The sequence below is a fragment of the Molothrus aeneus genome, chromosome 1, assembly GCF_037042795.1.
Source record: "Molothrus aeneus isolate 106 chromosome 1, BPBGC_Maene_1.0, whole genome shotgun sequence".
NCBI classification, from domain to species: domain Eukaryota; kingdom Metazoa; phylum Chordata; class Aves; order Passeriformes; family Icteridae; genus Molothrus; species Molothrus aeneus.
In genome coordinates this window covers 110251172-110271853 of record NC_089646.1, presented here as the reverse complement: position 1 = coordinate 110271853, position 20682 = coordinate 110251172, and the positions used below count along the sequence as shown (strand labels likewise).

The following is a 20682-nucleotide window of genomic DNA, read 5'->3' as shown; positions in this document are numbered from 1 at the left end:
TATCTTTGAAATATTTTTAGTGTCTTAAGAGAAATCTTATAGTTATCTTAATACTTACCTCTATGGTCAGTTTTACTTTCAGTAAAAGAATAAAATGTTACTTTAATGGGATGAATTTTCACACATTTTCATCTTATTTCATGGTAGAACTGAAATGTTGACAGCTTTTTTATTTTAATCTACAATTTCTTAGAATTCATAGTATTACAGAAAATTCTGGTAGAAAGTCCTTATACCTAGATGAATCCTTTAATGAGTCATGAAGAAGGAATACCTGCATTAAAACTTTGGTCATGAATGTGAACTTAAACAAAAAAGCTTCAGTTAGATTTGGCTCTCTGTTCAGTTACCCTTGATGTCCAAGATAGGTTTATCAGCTCTCAGTTGCTTAAAACTTTGAAGAGGGCAAGTGAAGTGTGCTGGATATTTCCAGACCTGTCATAAATATTTTCAAAAAAAATCAACTTCAATGTCAAAACTAAATTCTTTCTAATAGAATGTTAACCCATTAGAAAAGAGACAGTATCCTTCAGGGAACAGGAAATAATACAATCTGGTTATCAAAAAAAAGAAATAGTTATTGCTTCTCTTTTAAAATATAAACTTCAGAAAAAAAACTTCTTTGAAACTTCCTATGATCAAAAATTTTTTTGAGACTATTTTTCAAAATTAGGAATTCACAAGTAAATTATAGTTAAGTTCATGTTAATGAAAATATGTAATTCAAGAAATTGCTTTCTTTTAAAATCTGCAGATTTTGTTTTTTTATTGTTATTACTATAAATTATAATTTTTCAGATTTGAAATGCAACTTGCAGGTGTTATATGTGCCCTTCCTCTCTCTCTCTCTGTCCAATTCTAGCTTTGGTTCGATTGGAATTGTCACATACATTTCACTCAATATAATGCATGTAGTGCCTGGGTTACTTTTTCATGTACTAAATATACAAACTCAACAAACTCTTGTGGACAGAATAGAGCATTACTTTGCTTTCTCTGTCAAAAAAAAAGAAAAAGAAAAAAGGCCAGATGATATCAGACTGCATATAATCATGAAAGCATCATCTGTTGTTTTAACAGGCCAAGTAGGCAGGAATTTGCTAGAGAGGGAGGCCTGTAGAAGGGCTAATGTGGCAAATAAGATCTGTTTCAGAATAAGTGTTTGTTCAGCTTCTTCCTGATCTCCTGAGTTACACCAGGGCATGTGGTGTCCCTGAGCTAGATAGTCACATATCTTTCTCATCAGGTTGGATAATGTTCATCACAATATGAGTGTGTGAATAATCCTATCTTGTTGCCTTATTAAGGAAGGTATGCCAGCATTTATATTGGCATTGTAGTTTGGAAAATGAGTATGTCTTTGGAACAAAGCTCCTGACCATGCTTGCTGGGCTTTGTTTCACAGTGTAATATTTTTTCAGTATATAAACAGATTCCTTTCAGTGAAAGCAAACTGGCATTTGATAGACATGCACCTACTGGGTTGTGACCAGAATTGTGCCCATTGCAGAGGTCCAGGTTAGAGATATCCTGAAATTCTTATGAGCTCCTTGGCATCATGTGCTTTGCTCACAGATGTGCTGCTCCTGTGGTGACCTGCTTGCTGATAGAGATCCAGCTTGTGGTGTTTGGTTAGCCTGAAGCTAACCAAACCTCACAAACAGTGAAGTGTGACCCAGCTTCTGACCTGCTTTTGTTCAGAAGGATTGTGTAAATGTTTAAACATCAAAGGAAAAAATAATCAGGTGCTGAGGGAAAAAGGTATTCAGACGTCAGTTAAGAAGCAACTCTTAAATGTGAAGAGTGAACTGCAACCAGCACTCTGGCTGTCCTGTGTTCCTCACAGGGTTTCCTGCCATTCCTTCAAGGCTCTGAGTGCAGACATCTTTTTGAAATTATCTCTTGTTTCCCATGTCCATGCTTATTTTTGGTAGGAGACTCAAAAGTCAGTACATGCACTCCATGTTTTAGTTCAAATATTTTCTGCACTCTCACTGATGATAGATCTACCTTTCACAGAATGGGTCAGGTTGGGAGGGACCACTGTGGCCATCTGGTCCAACCTCTGTGCTCAAGCAGGGTTATCCTAAAGCACATGGCACAGGATTGCATCCAGACAGTTCTTGAGTATCTCCAGTGAGGGAGACTCCACACCCTCTCTGGGCAGTCTGTTCCATTGCATGGTCACTGCACAGGAGTTCTTCCTCATATTCAGGTGGAACTTCCTGTGCATCAGTTTCTGCCTCTTACCATCCATATACACTTCTGAAGAAAGATGAGAAAGAAAAGTTTTTGCCCTTTAATATGGAAAGAGCATGAAATATTTATTGCAGAGACCACTGGCTAGGATATTATCCTATTCATGCCAAAGGAACCTCTGAAAGTACCCTTGACAATATTTTGTGTATTGTGAAATAATCTCTGGGTCTATTTTACCATGCTGCAAGGAAAGGCAGGTGACAGACCTTCCTTTCACAATTTGGCAAGTTGAGTTTCACAACCCATTCCCTCTACTTGATAGAGCTTAATTTAATGGAGCTAGTGATCCACACCAGATGATGGCCTCACCTGAAACAACTCAGTAGGATTGCCCTTTTGGGTGGTATATTTTAGACTTATATGACACCCAGTATTCACCCCTCACTGTTTATGGACAGAGATTTGGCTTTGGTGTTTTCCCATCATCTGGAATAGTTCAAGAGATAAAGGAGAAAGGGACTTCTGCTCAGTATTGATTTTGTGTATTGGTTGTTTTGAACTCACCTATCAAGCCAGTCCAGTAAGAGGACTTTTTGTCACCTTCAGCTTTCATAATGCACCAAAACTCTGTGTCTGTTGTTTGGTTTTAGTCTCTCATCTCAAAGGGTAAATTAATTTGCCATTTTACTTCACTTTATTCTCTTTGTTTTCATGATCTATATCTGCAATTAGTTTGACTCATTGCTGCCATATCCTAGCTTATTTTTTTAGTTCTTGTAGTGTATGTTTTTTCTAAAGGGAGAACTTGTCAGCTGGAAATGGTTTTGGTGTTTCTGTTTTAATATAACTCTGATTTTTCCTGTCTCCATCTGCTGGCAAAAAATGAGGTTTGCTGTTCAAACATGATATAATGAGGAACAGAAATTGTAAATTTCAAATAATAAATAACCCTTTTGCTATTATAGACATTTTCCATTTGGAAATGGATAGAAATGATCAATTTTATTTATTTTAGGCTACTTAGTAATAGCTACCAAATACTAGTAACTTTTGCTCTTTTGTGGATTTTCACTGTGCTGACAGGAATGAGTCAGATATTCAAATGGATGTACTCATAACCTGGGAGTTCAAATACATGGGCTGATTAAAGTAATTTGTTCATTTCTATGGGAGTAAGAGGCATTATAAAATGCTCATCCCTATTTTAAATATCAATATATTTTGCAGTTATTTTACTGGACAAGCAGATAAAGGAAATAATGTAAAATGGGATTTTCAATTTGTTAATTTGTTTTGAATTATTTCTGCAGACAGATATATAGGGTTCATCAACTACCATTGCTTCCTCCTAACACTTTCCATACAAAATTTTCATATCTTGAAACCTGAGGGAGTAAAACATCTACATACAATCATGTCAAGAGCTCATTATGCATGAACTAACAATGCATAGGGCTATGAGCAAAACTTTTTGTTTATTCAGAGTATGGTGTTTCAGTCAGCAGACTTTTTTTTCATCCAGAGGAAATTCAAAATGTGGTACGAGTCAGCAGAGGTATGGGGACATAAATGAGCTTTAACTCTGTTGCTGTCTGAACTGATTATATGAGAAAATTGTTACACATCATATTTCTGCATTCAAAGCAGTCTTAGATTTATCTGTGATTTATATAATGTAATGAAATATTTAGGTGCATTGTTATTTGCATCTACTCCTAATGTTTTGTAGGTGCTTCTGGCTTTGATGCTTTTACAACAGAGGTTTTTATAGACCTGAACATTTTCTATAAAACTACCAACGAAGAATTTCCTTTTATTTTCTATTTCTGTCTATCATGCCTTTATAGGAATATTTTTCAAACACTGTCAAGATGCTGATAGTTATATTCATTCACAAAGCAAGAGGATGTTTTATGAGACCTATTTCCTCCTAGAAATTTCAACAGGAGATGGGGCAGCAAGGAATTACAAGCACTCTTGTTTCAGTGGCATTAATTTTAAAGGCTTGTATTAAATTATTTTCTCCTCTGCAAAGTAACTATAAAAATGACAACCTTTCATTTAATAGATATTTTTGCTGCCTTAAGAGTTTTATCTATTTGCTTTACTGGCAAACTTTCTTCCTTTCTTTACTGTGACAAGCACTGTAGGTTCAACCTCAATAAAAGAGACTGCCTGTCTCCCCAGCCATCCTGGTTCATAGGGATCCTTAGCACTTTCTGGGAGGTGCACAACTCTCTGTAAAATTCACTTCTGTTCAGAAACTCATTCTTTGTCTAGATAGCAAAAAATAACCAACCCTGAGGAAACAACTTTAATCTCAGAGTACAAATGGATTTTGTAGTGCTAAAAATGAAAGGAAACATTTCTTTATTTGTATCTTAAGAACACAGAAAAGTCTCTGGATATACATAAAACCAAGAGTAAACAGGAAAAGCTGTAATGCAAAGAGTAAAATGAAGTAAAATCTCACTGATAGAGATTAAAACCATTCCAGCAGCTATGAGGATGAATGTAGTTTGTCAGTGTGTGTCACACTGCTGGCCAGAGAGGCATCTGAGAAAACTGGTTTAGAACAGGGCATGGCACACCTCAGTGATGGCTGAAAGGAGAGGGATGAAATGGCCTGAAATATTTGAGAGTCTCAGTTCAATGCTTGAAGTAAAGCATTCAGTGAGGCTTCCATTCCTAAGTCATTTTTGAAAGTGAGGCTTGGACCCTTTGCATGCTGAATAAAAGTCCTAAAAATACCTCAGTGATTTATAAATATCCTCCTTGCTATTCCAGAGTTGTTACTGCCCAACTCACTTTGAAAGTGGCATTTAAGCTTCCTAGAATTATCAAGAAGAAACTCAATTAATATCTAGTCTACCCAAGACAGGATTTACTCATAGTATCCCTGACAGATTTTTGCCTAACCTGGTCTCAAAATCCTCCTATGATATACATCCCACAGCCTCCCCAGGCAAACTGTTACTGAGCTTGACTCCACATCAATAGTAAGTTTTTCCAAATGTCTGACGTAAATCTCCCATTCTGTGGTTTAAGCCTATTACTTGTCCTGTCCCTTATGGACATTTCATAGCCTTTCAGTCATGGGAATAGCATTATGATGCATTCTCTCATTCAGTTTTTTTTTGGCCTGAGTTGAAGCTAAAAACCTGTCCCCTTAGGCACTGTGAAAATTTTTACCCAAAGTCAGCTTATAAAGCAGAGCTGCTTTATTAATGCCTTTATAAAATAGCAATTTCATGATAAAAGTGTAGAATAATGGCATATGGCAGGAAAGCCTGATACAACTGTGTCCACTTCAGAGACTTCATGGTTTAAATGGAGATTTGAGGTTTTACAATTTTTACCTATTGGGATGTCAATATGGAATATCAAAAGTGGCAGTAAGTAGCTACCTTATTCAAATCACTCATCTGGTGCATTTCTTCTGCAGCTGAGGCCTATGGCTCTGCCCAGCATTGTGTGTTGCTGGATGAACTGAGCAGGTCCCTCACAGCACCTTGGCACCTTCTGCAGCACTGCAGGTGTTCTGAATCAAGGTCTACCTCATTGTCTTAGACAGCACCAAGCAGGATGAAGCCAACTCAGTGATGTCCAGGCTCCACTAGATAAAGTTGCAGATGTAGATATTTAATTACACCCCCTGAAGCAGTTTCTACTCTGTTTAAGCCTTTTCTTTCCTATCCTTTTTGATTGAAAAAAGTTTGGAAAGTTTGTATTCATTTTCTAGCACTTCAATTAGGAGTCATGACAATTTGTGCAGACTTTACTTCTGTGTATTTTTAGAAGTACTACCAATGCTTATTGATTTAGTCAGCTACATGGAGAAATATCCCTCCAAGAGCACCCCCAGCTCATACCTGCCAGCCTTTGGGTGTCCATGTTAGGGAAGGGACGTAGGAGGACCATTAGAGAGAGCACTGCACACTATGGCCACCAAAAGCAGCAAACTGAGCTTCATTTCCGAGCTTCTTCCTTAAATGTATTCATAATGTTTGCATGTGTCAGCTCTGCTGAGGTGGCATCTCAGGTTTTAAATTAATATTATTGTAATGCATTTCTTTTTAATTAAAAAAGAGAGCTCCCTTGTAGGAAATTTCATAAAATAAAACTAATTAGTAATAAACAGATTAAATCTTTGTCAGTTAATCAACACTATAAACTTCTGAGTATTTGGAGAGCAGTGTGAGATAACACTGTCGTCATAATAAGAGTGTTTGAAATCATCAGGGATCCCACTGTGCTGTTTGGGTGATGAGAAAATAATGATTGAAGATGGGCTCCCCTACAGCGCTCACATGTGAATTCCCCCAAAGATTAAAGCTGAAAAGATCTGAATTTGATGTTGGCCCTATCTCTAAAGCAATTTTTTTAAAGAGTAGGCAATGGTGGTGGATAGTGCCAAGCAAATTCTTAACGATGCTTAAACCAAAACCTGTCACAGCACCACAAAGTTTTTGAGCTGGTGGTCAGTGACTGATCGTGGGCTGGGAGCTTTGCAGCTTTCTCAGAGCAGCTGTTCCCAGCAGATCTGAGGCTCTAACCTGTGGTGGAGATTGCCCTGCAAATTTCTCACGTTCTTTCACCCTCAATCCTCAACACAGTCATTTCCATCAGAACTGTGGCAGTCCTCTCATGGCACTTGGGCCAGGGTTCTGCCCAGGTCCATCTGTCTCCTGGGGATAAAGAATGCAGTGGAATAGATCATGTAGCTTTGGGCAGGGACCTCTCTGAAGAAAGTTGGGCATACTAGAGCAGGAGAGGGCATAGCCTGTCTGGTAGTGTATCAACACCTCATAACCCACTGTCACTTGGGATAATGCACATTTAGAAGGTTACGCTCTAAAGGCATTGACATTTTCTCCTTTGCTACTAGGAACGTGTCAGAGCTCCTCACTATCACCCTGGGGGGTTCTTTGGAGCCATTGGGATTATTTGGGTTCTTCCTTTGAAATATATGGAAAATTTAGGTGGGCTGGAATAAAAATAAGGGGAGTGAGAAAAATGAATCACATTTGTCCACATACAGCAAACTTAGTGGAGTGGGTTAGCAAGAAGTTGTGATCTGAGGAACAGCAAGTGGGAGTCATACAGAATTATCTTTTAATTTCTCATCTTTGTCTTTATTTGGTCACTGCATCCATAATTACATGTGTTTTGTCATAGAAGTGCCCATGTAAATCAGTTTTGTTGTGGCATGAATTAAATGAGCAGTAATGGTATTATAAAATACATTCAGTTTGGAACACTGTTATTGCTTAAAATACACAGTGAATGTTAGATTATACTGCTGCCTCCAAAGATCTAAATTTGAATACAGTGTTGGAGTACAAGTGAATTGGTCATTCTTATTTTATTTTTCATATACTGGTGTTGTATTAAAAACTGCAGCCTGCTTGATAGATGTCTATTCTGGAAAAATGAGAGTCCCAGTTCCTGCTCCTTCATTAGAACTGAGTCCATAGGCAGCTGTAAAACCAACAAAACCTCATGTGGATGGTTCTGTTAAAAAGGTGGGAGCTGAACTGCACTGGTTAATTTCAGAGACGTTGGGGACTGTTTCTTTTCAGAAGTCTTTAGCTACCCTGACACTATTACTTTTGAAAATCAGATGCTAGGTGTTCTCACTTTTCCACTTCTTCCAACTGGACATCTGTGTGCAAAAGTAGAAACTATTTAAAACACCCCTTTCTTTTCCTCATATTGTAGTGCGTCTTCATGTAGTATGTCTTCATATAGTATGTCTTTGCAATTTTTGCAAGGGCAAATTGTTTATAACAACTTCCTTCATATTTATAATTACAACCAGCTCTTTGAATTAAAACCTTTTATTAAACATCTTTATGAAATACTCAGCACAGATTTACTGGGGGGTGAGAGAATAACAGAGCTGTTGCATCCTTGCTAACCACCACATAATGCATTTTTGTGCCATGTGTTTTTGGGACAGCTTCTGCCTTTGAATCGTGTTTCTGTGTTTGGAGAAAGAAGCACAGATAGTTTTTGTTTTGGTTTTTTAAATACTGGAGTGGAAGATCACTTCCTATCAAGAGGCCAAATGCCCTGGTTTGGCAAAATGGGCTGCTTACAGGGGTGATCCTTCTGATCACACAGTTTCCTACAATACTGCGTCTGTTATTTGCATGGTGGGTGATCTTCAGATATTAATGGGTCTTTAACTCACTTCTAAAAAAGGACAGTGTGTCTCATGATTATCATAATTTGTCTATTCATCTTGTCTCCCTTACTTTTTCTCTTCTTTTTTTTTTTTCCTTTTCAGGATGGAGTAGGTGTAGATGAGAAGCTGTCTTTACGGCGGGTGGCCGTCGTAGAAGATTTCTTTGACATTATCTATTCCATGCATGTTGAAACTGGGCCCAATGGAGAACAAATCAGAAAACATGCTGGACAAAAGAGAACCTATAAAGCAGTAAGTACAAAAAACAGCTTAAAGTGAGCATGAGTCTCTAAAAATGTGAGCTATTTGGGTTTAGTCACATGGCATGAGATTTGTGGGGTTTTTTTCCTGACTAGATTAGTACTGACACTGTCACTCTCAAATTGGTTTTAGAGATCTTTCATTAGTGCATGAAAACATATTGTTTAGAAATCACATTTGCTGTATAATAAGGGCCATATGCACTGACTTCACTAGACATTCTCTCATTGGTACAAGAAGAGAATTTGCTATTTCTATAATGGTTTCTAATAGCTCTGTATTAATTAATTGCTATTAAATGGATGAAGTGTTAAAGCAGACTTAGAAGGTATTGTCACAACTTGGCTAAATGGATTCCTGTGTTTCAGCATATAAATGAAGGTGCCTTATAGGTTATTGCCATAGACTAAGTGATACCTAATGATTTAATGGTATGAAAACTTGTACATGTCCTAAATTCCAAGGTCTGGAAAACTACTAGGTATAATAATGAAAGTGTTGAGGAGGTACCTCTCATTCTTGCATAAACTGGCTGAGTAGAGAGAAAGTAGTATTTTAAAAATTTTAATTGCATCATAGTCCTAAAATAGCTATAAATGGTTTTTGTGATTAGTGACACAAATATAACGCTTTGCTGTCCTATGGAGATTAATGAAACATTTGCTGCACTCTCCCAAGGTACTTAAAATTCATGGTCTTGCCTGGATTTGGGTGACTAACTTTCCATGTGCAGGGCTGTGATAATGACAGGCACACTCAGAGGTTGATCCTGACCCACCTGCCCAGCTGTTTCCAGTTGCTGAAGCACCAGGGGCTCTCCCAGGGTGGCAGGGCAGGGGTGCCCAGCCAGGTCCCATCACATACCCCTGACTGGACTGCAGGGCATCCAAGGCACCTCTCCCCCTGGTCCCAGTGGGATGTGGGTGGCAGGGAGCTGTGGACAGGGCCCTGAGGTGACCTATCACCCTGAACACAGTTCTTCATCTTAAAAACAGCCTGGGGTTATGTGAGCTGTTTTTTATCAGAGGTCACCAGAATATGGGAAAGCTCCAGGTTTCTGATTCAATTTTGGCTGTAAGAAACGGCTGTTTTTCCATTACTGTTTCTTTCACCCTTATAGCAATCTTTTCTCTATATCTGTGAATCCCTTCACAGATATTTTATTTATAGGCCATTTCAGATGGTTTGTTGAGGGATAAGCTCTTGGCAAAATTTCTTATAATTTGTTCCCAGAGGTATTGACCTTAAGATAGACATATGAAGACATCTTTTATCTGGGTGTGCTTTTGTAGGGCTTGGAGTGTTATTTCAGGGTGATCTAACGCAAACTCTCTAAATTAATTTTCACCTGGCACCTCAACCATTTTGATACTTCATTTTCTCTTTCAGAAAGCATTAGAAAAGTGATATTTTCCATTGACCTTTCTCTTACTATTTTGTTTTACCTCAGTAGGCTGTTCAAAGATATAGGTCACAAATCTCTTAGAATAATATACAGCTATAAGGAATGCTGCCAACTGTAAATACAGTACTTCAAGTCATCATCCCGCAAATGTGTGCCAAGTATAATATTTACTACTGTAAGAATCCCATGATTGCAGGTCAGATAAGAAATTTGTTTATTGTGAATAGCATAAAAGACTAGTGTATCTTTGTTGAGAAGAACTATTTGTGCAGATTCAGTAGCCTACACAGTAGTTTCATCTATTGTCAACTTTTATTGCAATTGAGACATGAGCTTGTTGCATCTTTAAGGGTGCCAAAATGTAAGTTTTTGTCAGTCTGCAATATTTGTGCATTCATTTAATTGTATATTAATTTATCAAGGGCATTGATTTGCCTTTCCCAGTGAAGATTCACATATATAATTTTGAAAGGCTTCCATAGATTAAAAAAATGGAAAAAAGACTCCAGAAGAAAAAAATTTCAATTCTTGCTATCTATTCTGACATAAGAATTAGGTTAAGTAAACAGGCATCAAACCCCCAGACCTTCTGGGGAAAGGCATGCTCCTTTACTGGACCTGTCCATGAAAATGCCTTTAGTAAAATTAAGAGCTATAGTGTCAGTCTGTTCCAGGAAGCCATGCAGTATCTACCTCCTCTGTGGCACTGTAAGGAGGAATAAGGTAATATCTCAGGTAACTGTCTCCCAAAACATTTTACTTTAAAAGCTTTATAAATCAAACTGAAGTACTTTGGCGGGGTTTAATTTCATTAAGTGAATCTGGAACAAGATTAATTTAGTCTCGTTTCTTTATTCACGTGTCAGAAGTGAATCATCCCTGAGATCTCTGCATGTATTTGTCATACATAAGTATTCACCAAATGGTTTGAGTGAAGAACTTTTATAGGAGATGTGCTTCACAAACTCTTTGCTACAATTGCTATTTGTAATTCACCCCTGGCATGATCTAGTCACAGTGCTTCCATTCTCTCACTAGATAACCTAAAAAAACCTTTTAACAGAGAAATTATGGAAAGAAAACACCACAAGTTTGGTACGAAATTCCTGAACTTCTGAAGTTCATGAATACTGTCATGGATTTTCAGTACCTAAGTATTTCTGAAAAATTAATGGCACAGCCCTTGAGAATTGCAACATATTGATTTTAGGTAATTAATTTGCTTATATGTGTGTGAGTCTTGTTTTCAATAGTAAACCTGCTCCACTCAAAGTTTTGAATATGCTCAAGAATGATTGGAAGGTTAATGAAATTGTCAAAGGTGACTTAATTAACTACTGTCTGCATTTACATGGAGTTACAAATTTGGTATAGTTAGAGTCTTTTTAATTTTTGATAGAGTCACCCTGGGTGCTGGTGTGCTAAAATACATCAGAATGTCTCCCTAAAAATGTGTTCAGAACACTTGACAAACTCATTTAGGGAATCTGCACTGCCTTGTTTATGTTAACTGCATGGAAATGCATGATATTTTTACAACTGATTGATTTGTGTGGAACTTCCTACACTGGCACTGTGCAGGAAGAAAAATAGGATGTGGTACTTGAGACCTCTTAAAGAGCAGAGTACTGGAAAGAGCCTTTCCATTTTAATTGGGGCAGCAATGTACCAAGCTTAAACTTTAGGATTTTTGGCACAAACCCTCTAGATAAATTAGGAAAGCATCTGTCCTTCAATATTTAAGTTTAGGAAAAGGTCCCATTCTCTCTCTGCACACTAAAAGACCAGAAGGGAATTGTATCAACTCTGTGTGTATGATGTGGGAGAGTAACCTTGAAAATATGCAAAACAGGAGGCGTGTCCTACTTAACTGGCAGGTTTTGTGTTCATTTTGGGTACCTGACTTGTATACAAGGTAAGATTGATGTACTGTGTTCCTTGCCAGCATAACTTTAGGTAGATCTATACCAGCAAATAATCCAGAAATGGCTTATATATGTAAAATGAAACCAAGAACTTTAAATCATATCCAAAGTATGCCAGACTAGAGGAATAATTAATGTGGTGCTTTTAATCTCAGCTACTTTTCCAGTTCCCAGGGAAGTTTACAAACAGGGAAAACATTGAGGATCTTGATCTGGGGGATAATTCCCTCACAAAGGCAGGATATGTGACACAAGGCCTGGCCAAGTCGCTTGCTCAGCAGGGGCACAGGTGACTCGGAAGATGCGGAAGGTGAAAAGAGCATGTTCCTCAGGGCAAGGGAAAGCAGTGGTGCCCAAAGAGGTCCATGCTTGTCCTGCATTCCCCTGGGTGCTCTGCTGGGCCTCACAGGAGGTGGAGTGAAATGCTGATGCCAGCAGTGTTGTCAGGAGAAAGCACGGGGATCTCGCGGGGGTATCTCCGCTAGCAGGTGCTGCCACAGCTCAGTGTCTAAGAGGAACTCTTTGCTTTGGGGTGGTGCTTTTCACTCTGTGCTCAGGGAGTTATTTTTGTATAGACATCCCACTCTGAAAGGAGAACTGTGGCATCAAACTGGGATGGGGACGCATGGGAGAGAAGTGTTCAGGAAAAGAATCCATCTGGTGTATTTGGGAAAGGCATGTAACAAGTACATAGCAGGCTTTCTGTGCCTTTGTAGAACTACATTTCTTGATTTAAACTATTCATCTGTGTCTACAACTTAAATACAAGTGCTGAGGGGTATATCAGAGGTGGGAGTAACTGGGAAAAGTTGTGGCTACAGTAGCAGCATAATGCAACAGGCTCAAGCTGTCAGGACAACTCTGTGATTCAGTGCAAACCAGATAAAAATAGCCTTATTACACTTTTCAAGAAGTGCAAATGGTCTGTGATGAGGCTGGCAAGCTAAAACATCTGTGTTACTTCTCATGCCCAGCTATTGGTACTGTCAGGCCAGACAAAATGATTTAGGCCCTATATTTCAGAATAGATTTGACTTTCCTTACTCTGTTTTGATATCCTTAAAAAAGGCAATAGATTTTCATTAATTTAAACAATTGAGAAGGTTCCTCATTTCTCTATGTTATATCTGGACAGTACAACTAAGTGCATCCTCTAGCTGAGAGCTGTGCATAAGTCTCATAGCTACCTTAAGCACCTTTAATTCAATGTAGATATTCTACTTGAATTTTTTAACTATGAAGGACTATATCTGTCTGTTGAGTCTGTGAGTCTCTGTGCAAAATCTTGAAATATTACAGCAGTGAAACTTGAATTGTGAGTGAGGGTTGTCATGTCTGAGCAGGTGAAATGGGTTGGTTAATAAGAATCCCAACCCATAAATGAAAAAAGAGCCACTGGGCTGATGAGCTGGAAGAAGCAGGCTTGTAAAACACGGGGAGATACTAATGTGTCAAGGGAGAGCAGCCTGAGACAAGGCTCTCATCAGATAGGTAGTACATAAATGTATAACATCTGAGGCATTAACAAGAGCCTTTAAGATGTGGGGTAATATCTGGGGTCTTGTGCCTCATCCAGCTGTTTCAGTTATAAATGTTTCTTGATTTTGGATCAGGATTGTGAGTGGCTTCCCATCTCTCCTATCAGCCTAAGAAAAGCCTTGCTGACACTGAGAAACAGGGGGTTACTCTTTTTCCCTCCCAAAACAAGAATGTGCTTGTGAATCCTCTGTGAGCATCACACTTAGCGTGTTCTCCTCAGGGAATAATTTTTTGACAGGTTGCTCTGTGAGATAACATCATCTCCTTCCTGATCAAACAGGGCTGAAGTAGGTTTGGGGCTTGGCTGGTTTCTGTACAGGACAGACCTTGTACTTGGGGAAGTAAAAGAACTTGAGCTTTGTGCAGGGCCCTAGCATGCCTAAATTCTTGCATCCACACCATTCTTGTATGCATGGCAAAACAGCCAAGCCCCGTGCACTTTTACTCTATGAACTTGTTCCTGATTCTTTTCAGGGGGTGAGTGTTCAGTGTCCTGGCAATTGTCCCACTAGCAGGTGTTTCCCATTGCTTCCCTCACAGAGAACAGTTTTTGCTAGATGGAGAGAGAAGGGAAGGGAGCTGTGAAGTGCAAGTTTAGCACATGAGGGAACAGCATTTCCCACAGTGTAGCGGGGTAGCGAGCTCTTGCTAAAACTCCCAGCAGTGCTAGATCTGATTTCCTGTGTCAGCCCTCTATTCTGACCTCTTGCTGAGGAAAGGAGAGGGCTTCCCTTGGCTGGCTTGCCCTCCTGTCATCAAGAAACCAATTTCTGCCACCTGGTTTGATGGCTGTGGGCCCAGGACAGATTACCATCTTCCCTCTATCCCTATCTTTCTCTCTCTTTCCCTCCTCCTGGAGGCTTCTTTTGATCATCTTTCCCCCTTTACCCTCCTTAATTAAAAAAAAAATACAAGCACACATGTAAAATCTCTATTCTGACACATTGTATCTTCCAGACTACACATACACCCTCCATGTTAATTCTTTAGAGGTTAATAGGTTCACTTGCAAAATTTCACTCCTTCTCCTCACACTTGTCTTTCCTACTCTGCCATATGTGTCCTAAAATCTGCCTTTCAGTTTAGGACTTGTTAAATTTCCAAGCAAAAATTTAGCTCTGAAAGCTACATCATCACAACATCCTGCACTTAAATCATCTGAGTATGGGAGAGCAAAAAGGAAACTTTGCTTGTTTTCCCTGCCTATAGTGATGCAGTCAGAATGAAATAGGCTTCTCACAGACAATTAGGACATTCATTGCTTAGCTCCAATGTTAATCAGATTACATGCTCAGGTAGTGGATTACTTTTCTGTGCTAGTTGTGCTCTTCATGGGATCCAGTAAAGAAGCCTGGACAGGCCTTCACTGCTGCATGATGCTTTGGATGCAGTCGTATATGTCAAAATATACCAAAAACTTTTTGTTAATGGTGAAGTAAGATCATAAAAGCTTTGACTCTGAAACCACTGGAGTCAACTCACTTTCCTCTCAATTCAGAGTTAAAGCCAAATATATGTAGATGTGCATGGACTGTATTGTTAGGAAATGCTTGCTTCTTATCTTATAATTTCTGAGGCTAAAACAAACCCTGTGTAATTTTTGTGGTTTTTGCTTAATGCTCTGGAAGTTCTGTTTCTTCTTCATATATCTTTACAATGTAAAAAGGCATATAGCTATAATAGCTATACCTAGTATGCAATATCTAAACACAAACCTGCTAGAATCTGCTGTTTTTCTGATTTCTCCATGATACAGAACACATCCAGTTATGAGATAACACATCTCTACAAGCAGCAGAAGATGTACTTATGTGCAATAAAAACACAAGTAAGAGTAAAGAATCCCATAGGGATATTTCTAGAGCTTATATATTTGAGAAAAGTATAGTTATAATATTTTTTAAAGTCAATCCAAGTAATTTTATCAATATGGTAAATCAGCACTCATTGGTCTTTGATGGGAAGGGGCATGTGCATTAGAAGTTTCTTGGAAGTCATGCCAAAAATATGACAGTCTGATTTGTCAGAGTATGAATGTAAATAAGGCAATATCCCCCACTTCTTTTTTCTGACTATTTTTTCTTAAAATGTAGAAGCATGTTCATCTTTGAATCTTTTTTTTTTTTTTGCATGGATTTACAATAAATGCATATTCTTTTGCTATATATTTTATTAGCTAATAGCCTTGAGAAGAGGGCTAGAAGCTGGGCCAGTGAAGGCAGTTAGAGGATACAGCATCAGCAAGGGCTGAGTCATTACTTCCTTCTTTTGGATTGAGTAAAGGACAGAAACAATTTTTCCTGATGAAATCAGACCACTCAGGTATTTTTGTGTAATTACTTAGAAGGTGTCATAGGCCTCCAGGTTGTTCTCTGAAACACTCACATGCAAGCCAGCCCCATGAATTACATCAGTTCAGTCTTGTGCATAACCTGGTAAACTCTACTGAGAGCTGAAATATGGGATTTTATGTTCAGCCTTGTGCTAATTTGGTTGAGCATTTCTTGGCTACAGCTGGTTCAGAGCTCGGCCAGAGCGAGTGGCTGTCTGCATCTTATAAAATAGAGATGAAAGGCAAACAAGGGTCTGCACTGCTGGGGGTGTGAAATTGTGCAGTTGGGGAGTGAGAATTCATCAGCTTCCTGGCAGTGAAAGACACCTTTCTTTTCTATGTATTCAGGCAACAAGAATAAGGAATGTTGTGGGCTATGCTCCTTATGTATCTCTTTTAATGTGATTCCTGTTGTGTTATGGAAATTTATACAGTCAGAAGTCTAGGAATGTCAGTGATTGATTCAAATTATAAAATAAACAGGGGAGGAAGTTGGTGAAATCTGGAGTTATTTAGGGAAGGGCATCCTTAAAACTGTGTTGCAGTGGGAGGTTGGAGACACGAGCATCTGCTCTATGGACAAATTTAGTTATAAAACCCAGTTCCCTTATAGTCAGTGGAGCAGACCTATCAAATCTAGGCCTTAGCTCACTTTCTCTCCATGGAGGAATTTCATCTTGTTTGAGCAGAACTGGAATTTTGACAGAGATGCTTGATTAGAATAAATGGAGCGTTCCTATCGAATGCAGGGGACTAATGAGTCCATTGGTAAGCTCCATTAATTTCAATACAGTGCTAAACATGTTAAATGTTGTAAGAGAGAGGTTGCTGTGTATGTGCACTTTCCAATTTTTTCAATACTGAATTCTAGCTGGTTTTATGTTCTTTTTTTAATTTCCATAAAGCATGAGTATAACCAGTGTTTTCATGTTTGGAAAGGTAAATAAGCATCTGTTCTGTGGGTATAAAAAACAGGAAAAAATAATCTAAAAATGTATTTTTAGTAGGACCTCCCATTCAAAAGTGGCTTCATTTAGTGCCTTAATTTTCAGAAAAGGTGTTTCAGGCCCAGGAAAAATCTTTGCCAATTTTCATCACAATATTTGCTTTAATACTAATTCTCTTCTCCCTCCCCAATAAGATTTCCATTATATAAGAAAACAATAACAATAAACAGCCTAAACCCAATGTTATAGACATGATGGTATATTTTGTATATTTTGCATTCCCATTTTATAATGCATCATTTCTATTTATGGACGTGACACACATCACATCAACAAAAACTAATTTAAATTCCACCTATTTTCAAAAATTCTGCCACTGATAAATTTGGTCCATGGAGTTTTAGGAAATGTAAAATTCAACATAGATTAAGTAGGTGACAAGCCAAGTGGAAAAGTGACCATTCTTCCTCCTCTTAGCTCCCTTTTTAGGGGCAGAAGTGATTAGGACAATATGTAATCCCATTTAATTCTAGTTAAATCATGATCTTGTCCTTTCTGTAGCCACACTTTCATAAACACCATCTCCATTCTTCTTCACTTCCTGCTGAGACTTGCATCTCAGCATAGTGCTTGACAGGCAATCAGATCCTGCTGTAGGTTTTACAGTAGGGGAGTACAAACAGATTAACAACTCACTCTCTTAGTCTCTCTTGCTGGGCCTTGGTCTTCCATTAAGGATTATCTCCATAGTAAGATAGCCACCATAGTTGGGAAAAAAGAGGCTAGAGATTCATTACAACGCTTGCACTGTTCAGTGTATATACATCAACATATCTAAGGAATCACAGAAAAGCCATGCATTTGCCTTTTATTAGCTTGAAAACGCCCAAGTTTGGATGTTTTCATCAAACTCCACCCATCTGATAAAGCTGCTCCAGTGCACTGGAGTGTAACACTTTCTGCTGATGTCTGGTTTGAATGTCCCAAGACACCTCTGTTGTTCTCCCTGGTTATACACTATAAAGAGTTTTTCTCTACAGATTTTTAACTCCCTTTCAGGCAGCAGTGGGCTAAAATGAGATCTTTCTTGGCCTCATAACCTACATGAAAGGAATCTATCTCCCTCAACCTTTCTTTCAAAGTTTCCTTTAGGTTCCAGCTGCTATGATGGCCTGGCTCAGAGCCATCTCCTGCTTCTTGCAGCCTTCTTGAAGTGTGGAGAAGAATGTGAACTTTGAGGGGAAACCTGGGCACATTATTCCAGCTGCTTTCTTACCAGCGCTGAGTAGAGAGGGATAATAATTTTTCTTGATCTGTTGGCTCTACAGTTAAAGTAGCCAGTATGAGATGTAGTTTTTCTGGGATCAGAGAGTATGCTGCTATCTCATTTTCAGCTTGGCACCAGCCTCCGGGTCCTTTTCAGCAAGGCGAAATGTCGGTAAAGACAGATACATCCTTTGGGGTGAGGGGAATGCAATCTTTAAAACCAGTAACAACTTCTTCCTCCTCTCCCTCTCAAAAGAGAAACAAATCCCTCTGGTGCCTACTTGTGAGTATGTGGTTAGAAACAATGATTTTGTTGAAATCAAGAAACAACTAAAACCTGTTGTTTCAAAATATTGCCAGGTAAAGCAGAGTCTCTAAAATCAACTGGTTCACAAATTCTTTAACTATTAGTAAAAATAACATAGGTATTTCAAAGTACAAAACCACAAGCTTTAGAAAAATATTTTCACAAAACATTCAAGTACAAAGTTAAAATAGTAAGGCAACCTTCTTTGCTGCTAATACATCAAGTCCTATATCTGTCTATGTATTGTTACAGCAAAAAAAAAAAAAAATAGATCACATAAGACAAGTACTTTCTTTTTATGGCATTGGCTATTAAGAAAAGGTTTCTCTCAACTTTTTTTGATACCATTCCACAGTGGGATAGCTGTTATGTATGAATCTTTTTGTTGAAAGGAATTTGAAATGAACTGTAAACAGAAAACAACCCCCCACTTTTGACATAAGTGGGATTTTTTTTCAGTACCAACTGTTAGTAGCCATTAGATGCTAAGTAGGTAGATTGGAGAGATGCTTCTTGAAATCCTACATAGTATGCAGAACATGCTTTCATTGTGCTTCCTGGCATTAAAAGATAATGTGCCTTATTTGGAAATATGATGATCAGGTCTCTTAAATCATGCTCAATCAGCTTACATATTAACACCTATATTTTGTTATTAATTTCAGATTTCGGAGACCTATGCCTTCCTACCGAGAGAAGCGGTGACACGATTTCTAATGAGCTGCTCAGAGTGCCAGAAAAGAATGCATTTAAACCCAGATGGAGCGGATCATAAAGGTAGTTTTAGTGTCAAATAGTGGGATGTAAAGTAATTTCATTTCTAATACCCATTTATAGGTTCCTAGCTTAAGTGAGGGTTCATATAAATTTGGTAGACTTGTAACAGTTCACTAAGTCAGATCATCTCATTTACTTAAGCTGGAAGGTAGTGAATCTTCTGCTTTCACTTAAGGATGGAGTGTAATGCCATCTGCACCCTCAATAGAAATATAGTTTTATCTGGAGGAAATAATTTATTTTGCTGTGGAAGTGTTTGTATGGGAGCTTAAGCGTAAGGAATAGATAGGGTATATGGGCTGTAGTCATTTAGGGTAGAAGAGCTCATCAGTTTTCAGGGTTTGATCTTGGTTTTCCTTTTTTTTTGGGAGAATTCCATTTCTACAGCCTACAAGTGATTGCAAATGCAAAAGTTAGAGCTAAATAATATAACAATCTGACTTTAACTGCAGAATAGGCTGACATAGCCTCTACAATTAACATAATTACTATTTTTTTGCAGATAATGGAAAACCTCCAACTTTGGTGACCAGTATGATTGATTACAACATGCCCATTACTATGGCATATATGAAACACATGAAGCTGCAGCTACTAAATTCACAGCAAGATGAGGTAAAACCTGAAATCTTTTAAATCTGGTTTTCTGTTCTCCTGTGTTGTTTTGTACTTGTCTTTCAGGTGGCTAGGAAACTGAAGTGAAGATGATTGTTGATCCCATCTTTATAATTTTGTTGCTAAAACAGTCAGTCTGAAGCCAAGGCAGGGTTGTTTTCAAGCAATCAGATTGAGAGAAAATATGATTTATGGCCCTTCTGTGACTGGGGGTAGTGAGTGTACTTTGAATTGCCTGGAGGTGCTCTTTCGCTGGACCAGTGGAAAGGGTGATGTGGGCAGCATGTTCACTTGAGGCTTAGTTCTGTGCCCAGCAGTGACTTCCACTGTCTGCTTTTAGAAACCAATACCATCAGCAGCTGAAATGACTGCCATGGTGTTCTCAAGGTTAGCAAACACAATGCAACACCTGGTACTGAAAGTGATGAAAGTCCTGGCAACATCAGTTGAAAACTTCAAGGCAAAAAGCTTAATGATAAGAATAGGAGTTGCTTTTGATATTTTGAATAAAAAGGTAGAAAAAAAGAAGGGGGAGAAGTAGACTGAGAATCAAGCTTCTTCATAAAGAATTTGGGTTGGATTGTATTTATTTGTTCTCAAGGGTTGTTTGCTTTCTCTGCTTTATCCAGAGTTTTCCCAGATCTGAAGAAGTGCTCCATCAATTCACAGGCCCATACCAAATTATTTGTGGTAACCTCATTTTGCTAGAAGTTTGTTCATTTACCATTTAAGCTGCCAAATAGAAGCTCAGCTATGTGCCAGCAAAAAACCAGTTCTGCATTCTATGTCTTCATGTCCAGCAACAAGATATTTTTTAATAAAGAAAGCCTTCAAAAACAACCTTAACTGCTGGATTATGTCAAGACCCTGACTGACTTCTGACTTGTATAGAGTCAGCCAGATTTGTTTTACCAATAAG

At 38.4% G+C, this 20682-nt stretch overlaps 1 protein-coding gene across 3 annotated transcripts in view; it reads left to right on the top strand.

Moving 5' to 3' along the window:
• NOL4 (nucleolar protein 4) overlaps window positions 1–20682 on the top strand; it is a 187841-nt gene that overhangs the window by 26463 nt on the left and 140696 nt on the right. For all 3 annotated transcript variants that reach the window (XM_066562826.1, XM_066562834.1, XM_066562816.1), the window contains exons 2-4: window positions 8492–8641; window positions 19037–19148; window positions 19651–19763. In XM_066562826.1, coding sequence (XP_066418923.1) covers window positions 8492–8641; window positions 19037–19148; window positions 19651–19763 — 375 coding nt within the window. The remainder of the gene's footprint in view (window positions 1–8491; window positions 8642–19036; window positions 19149–19650; window positions 19764–20682) is intronic.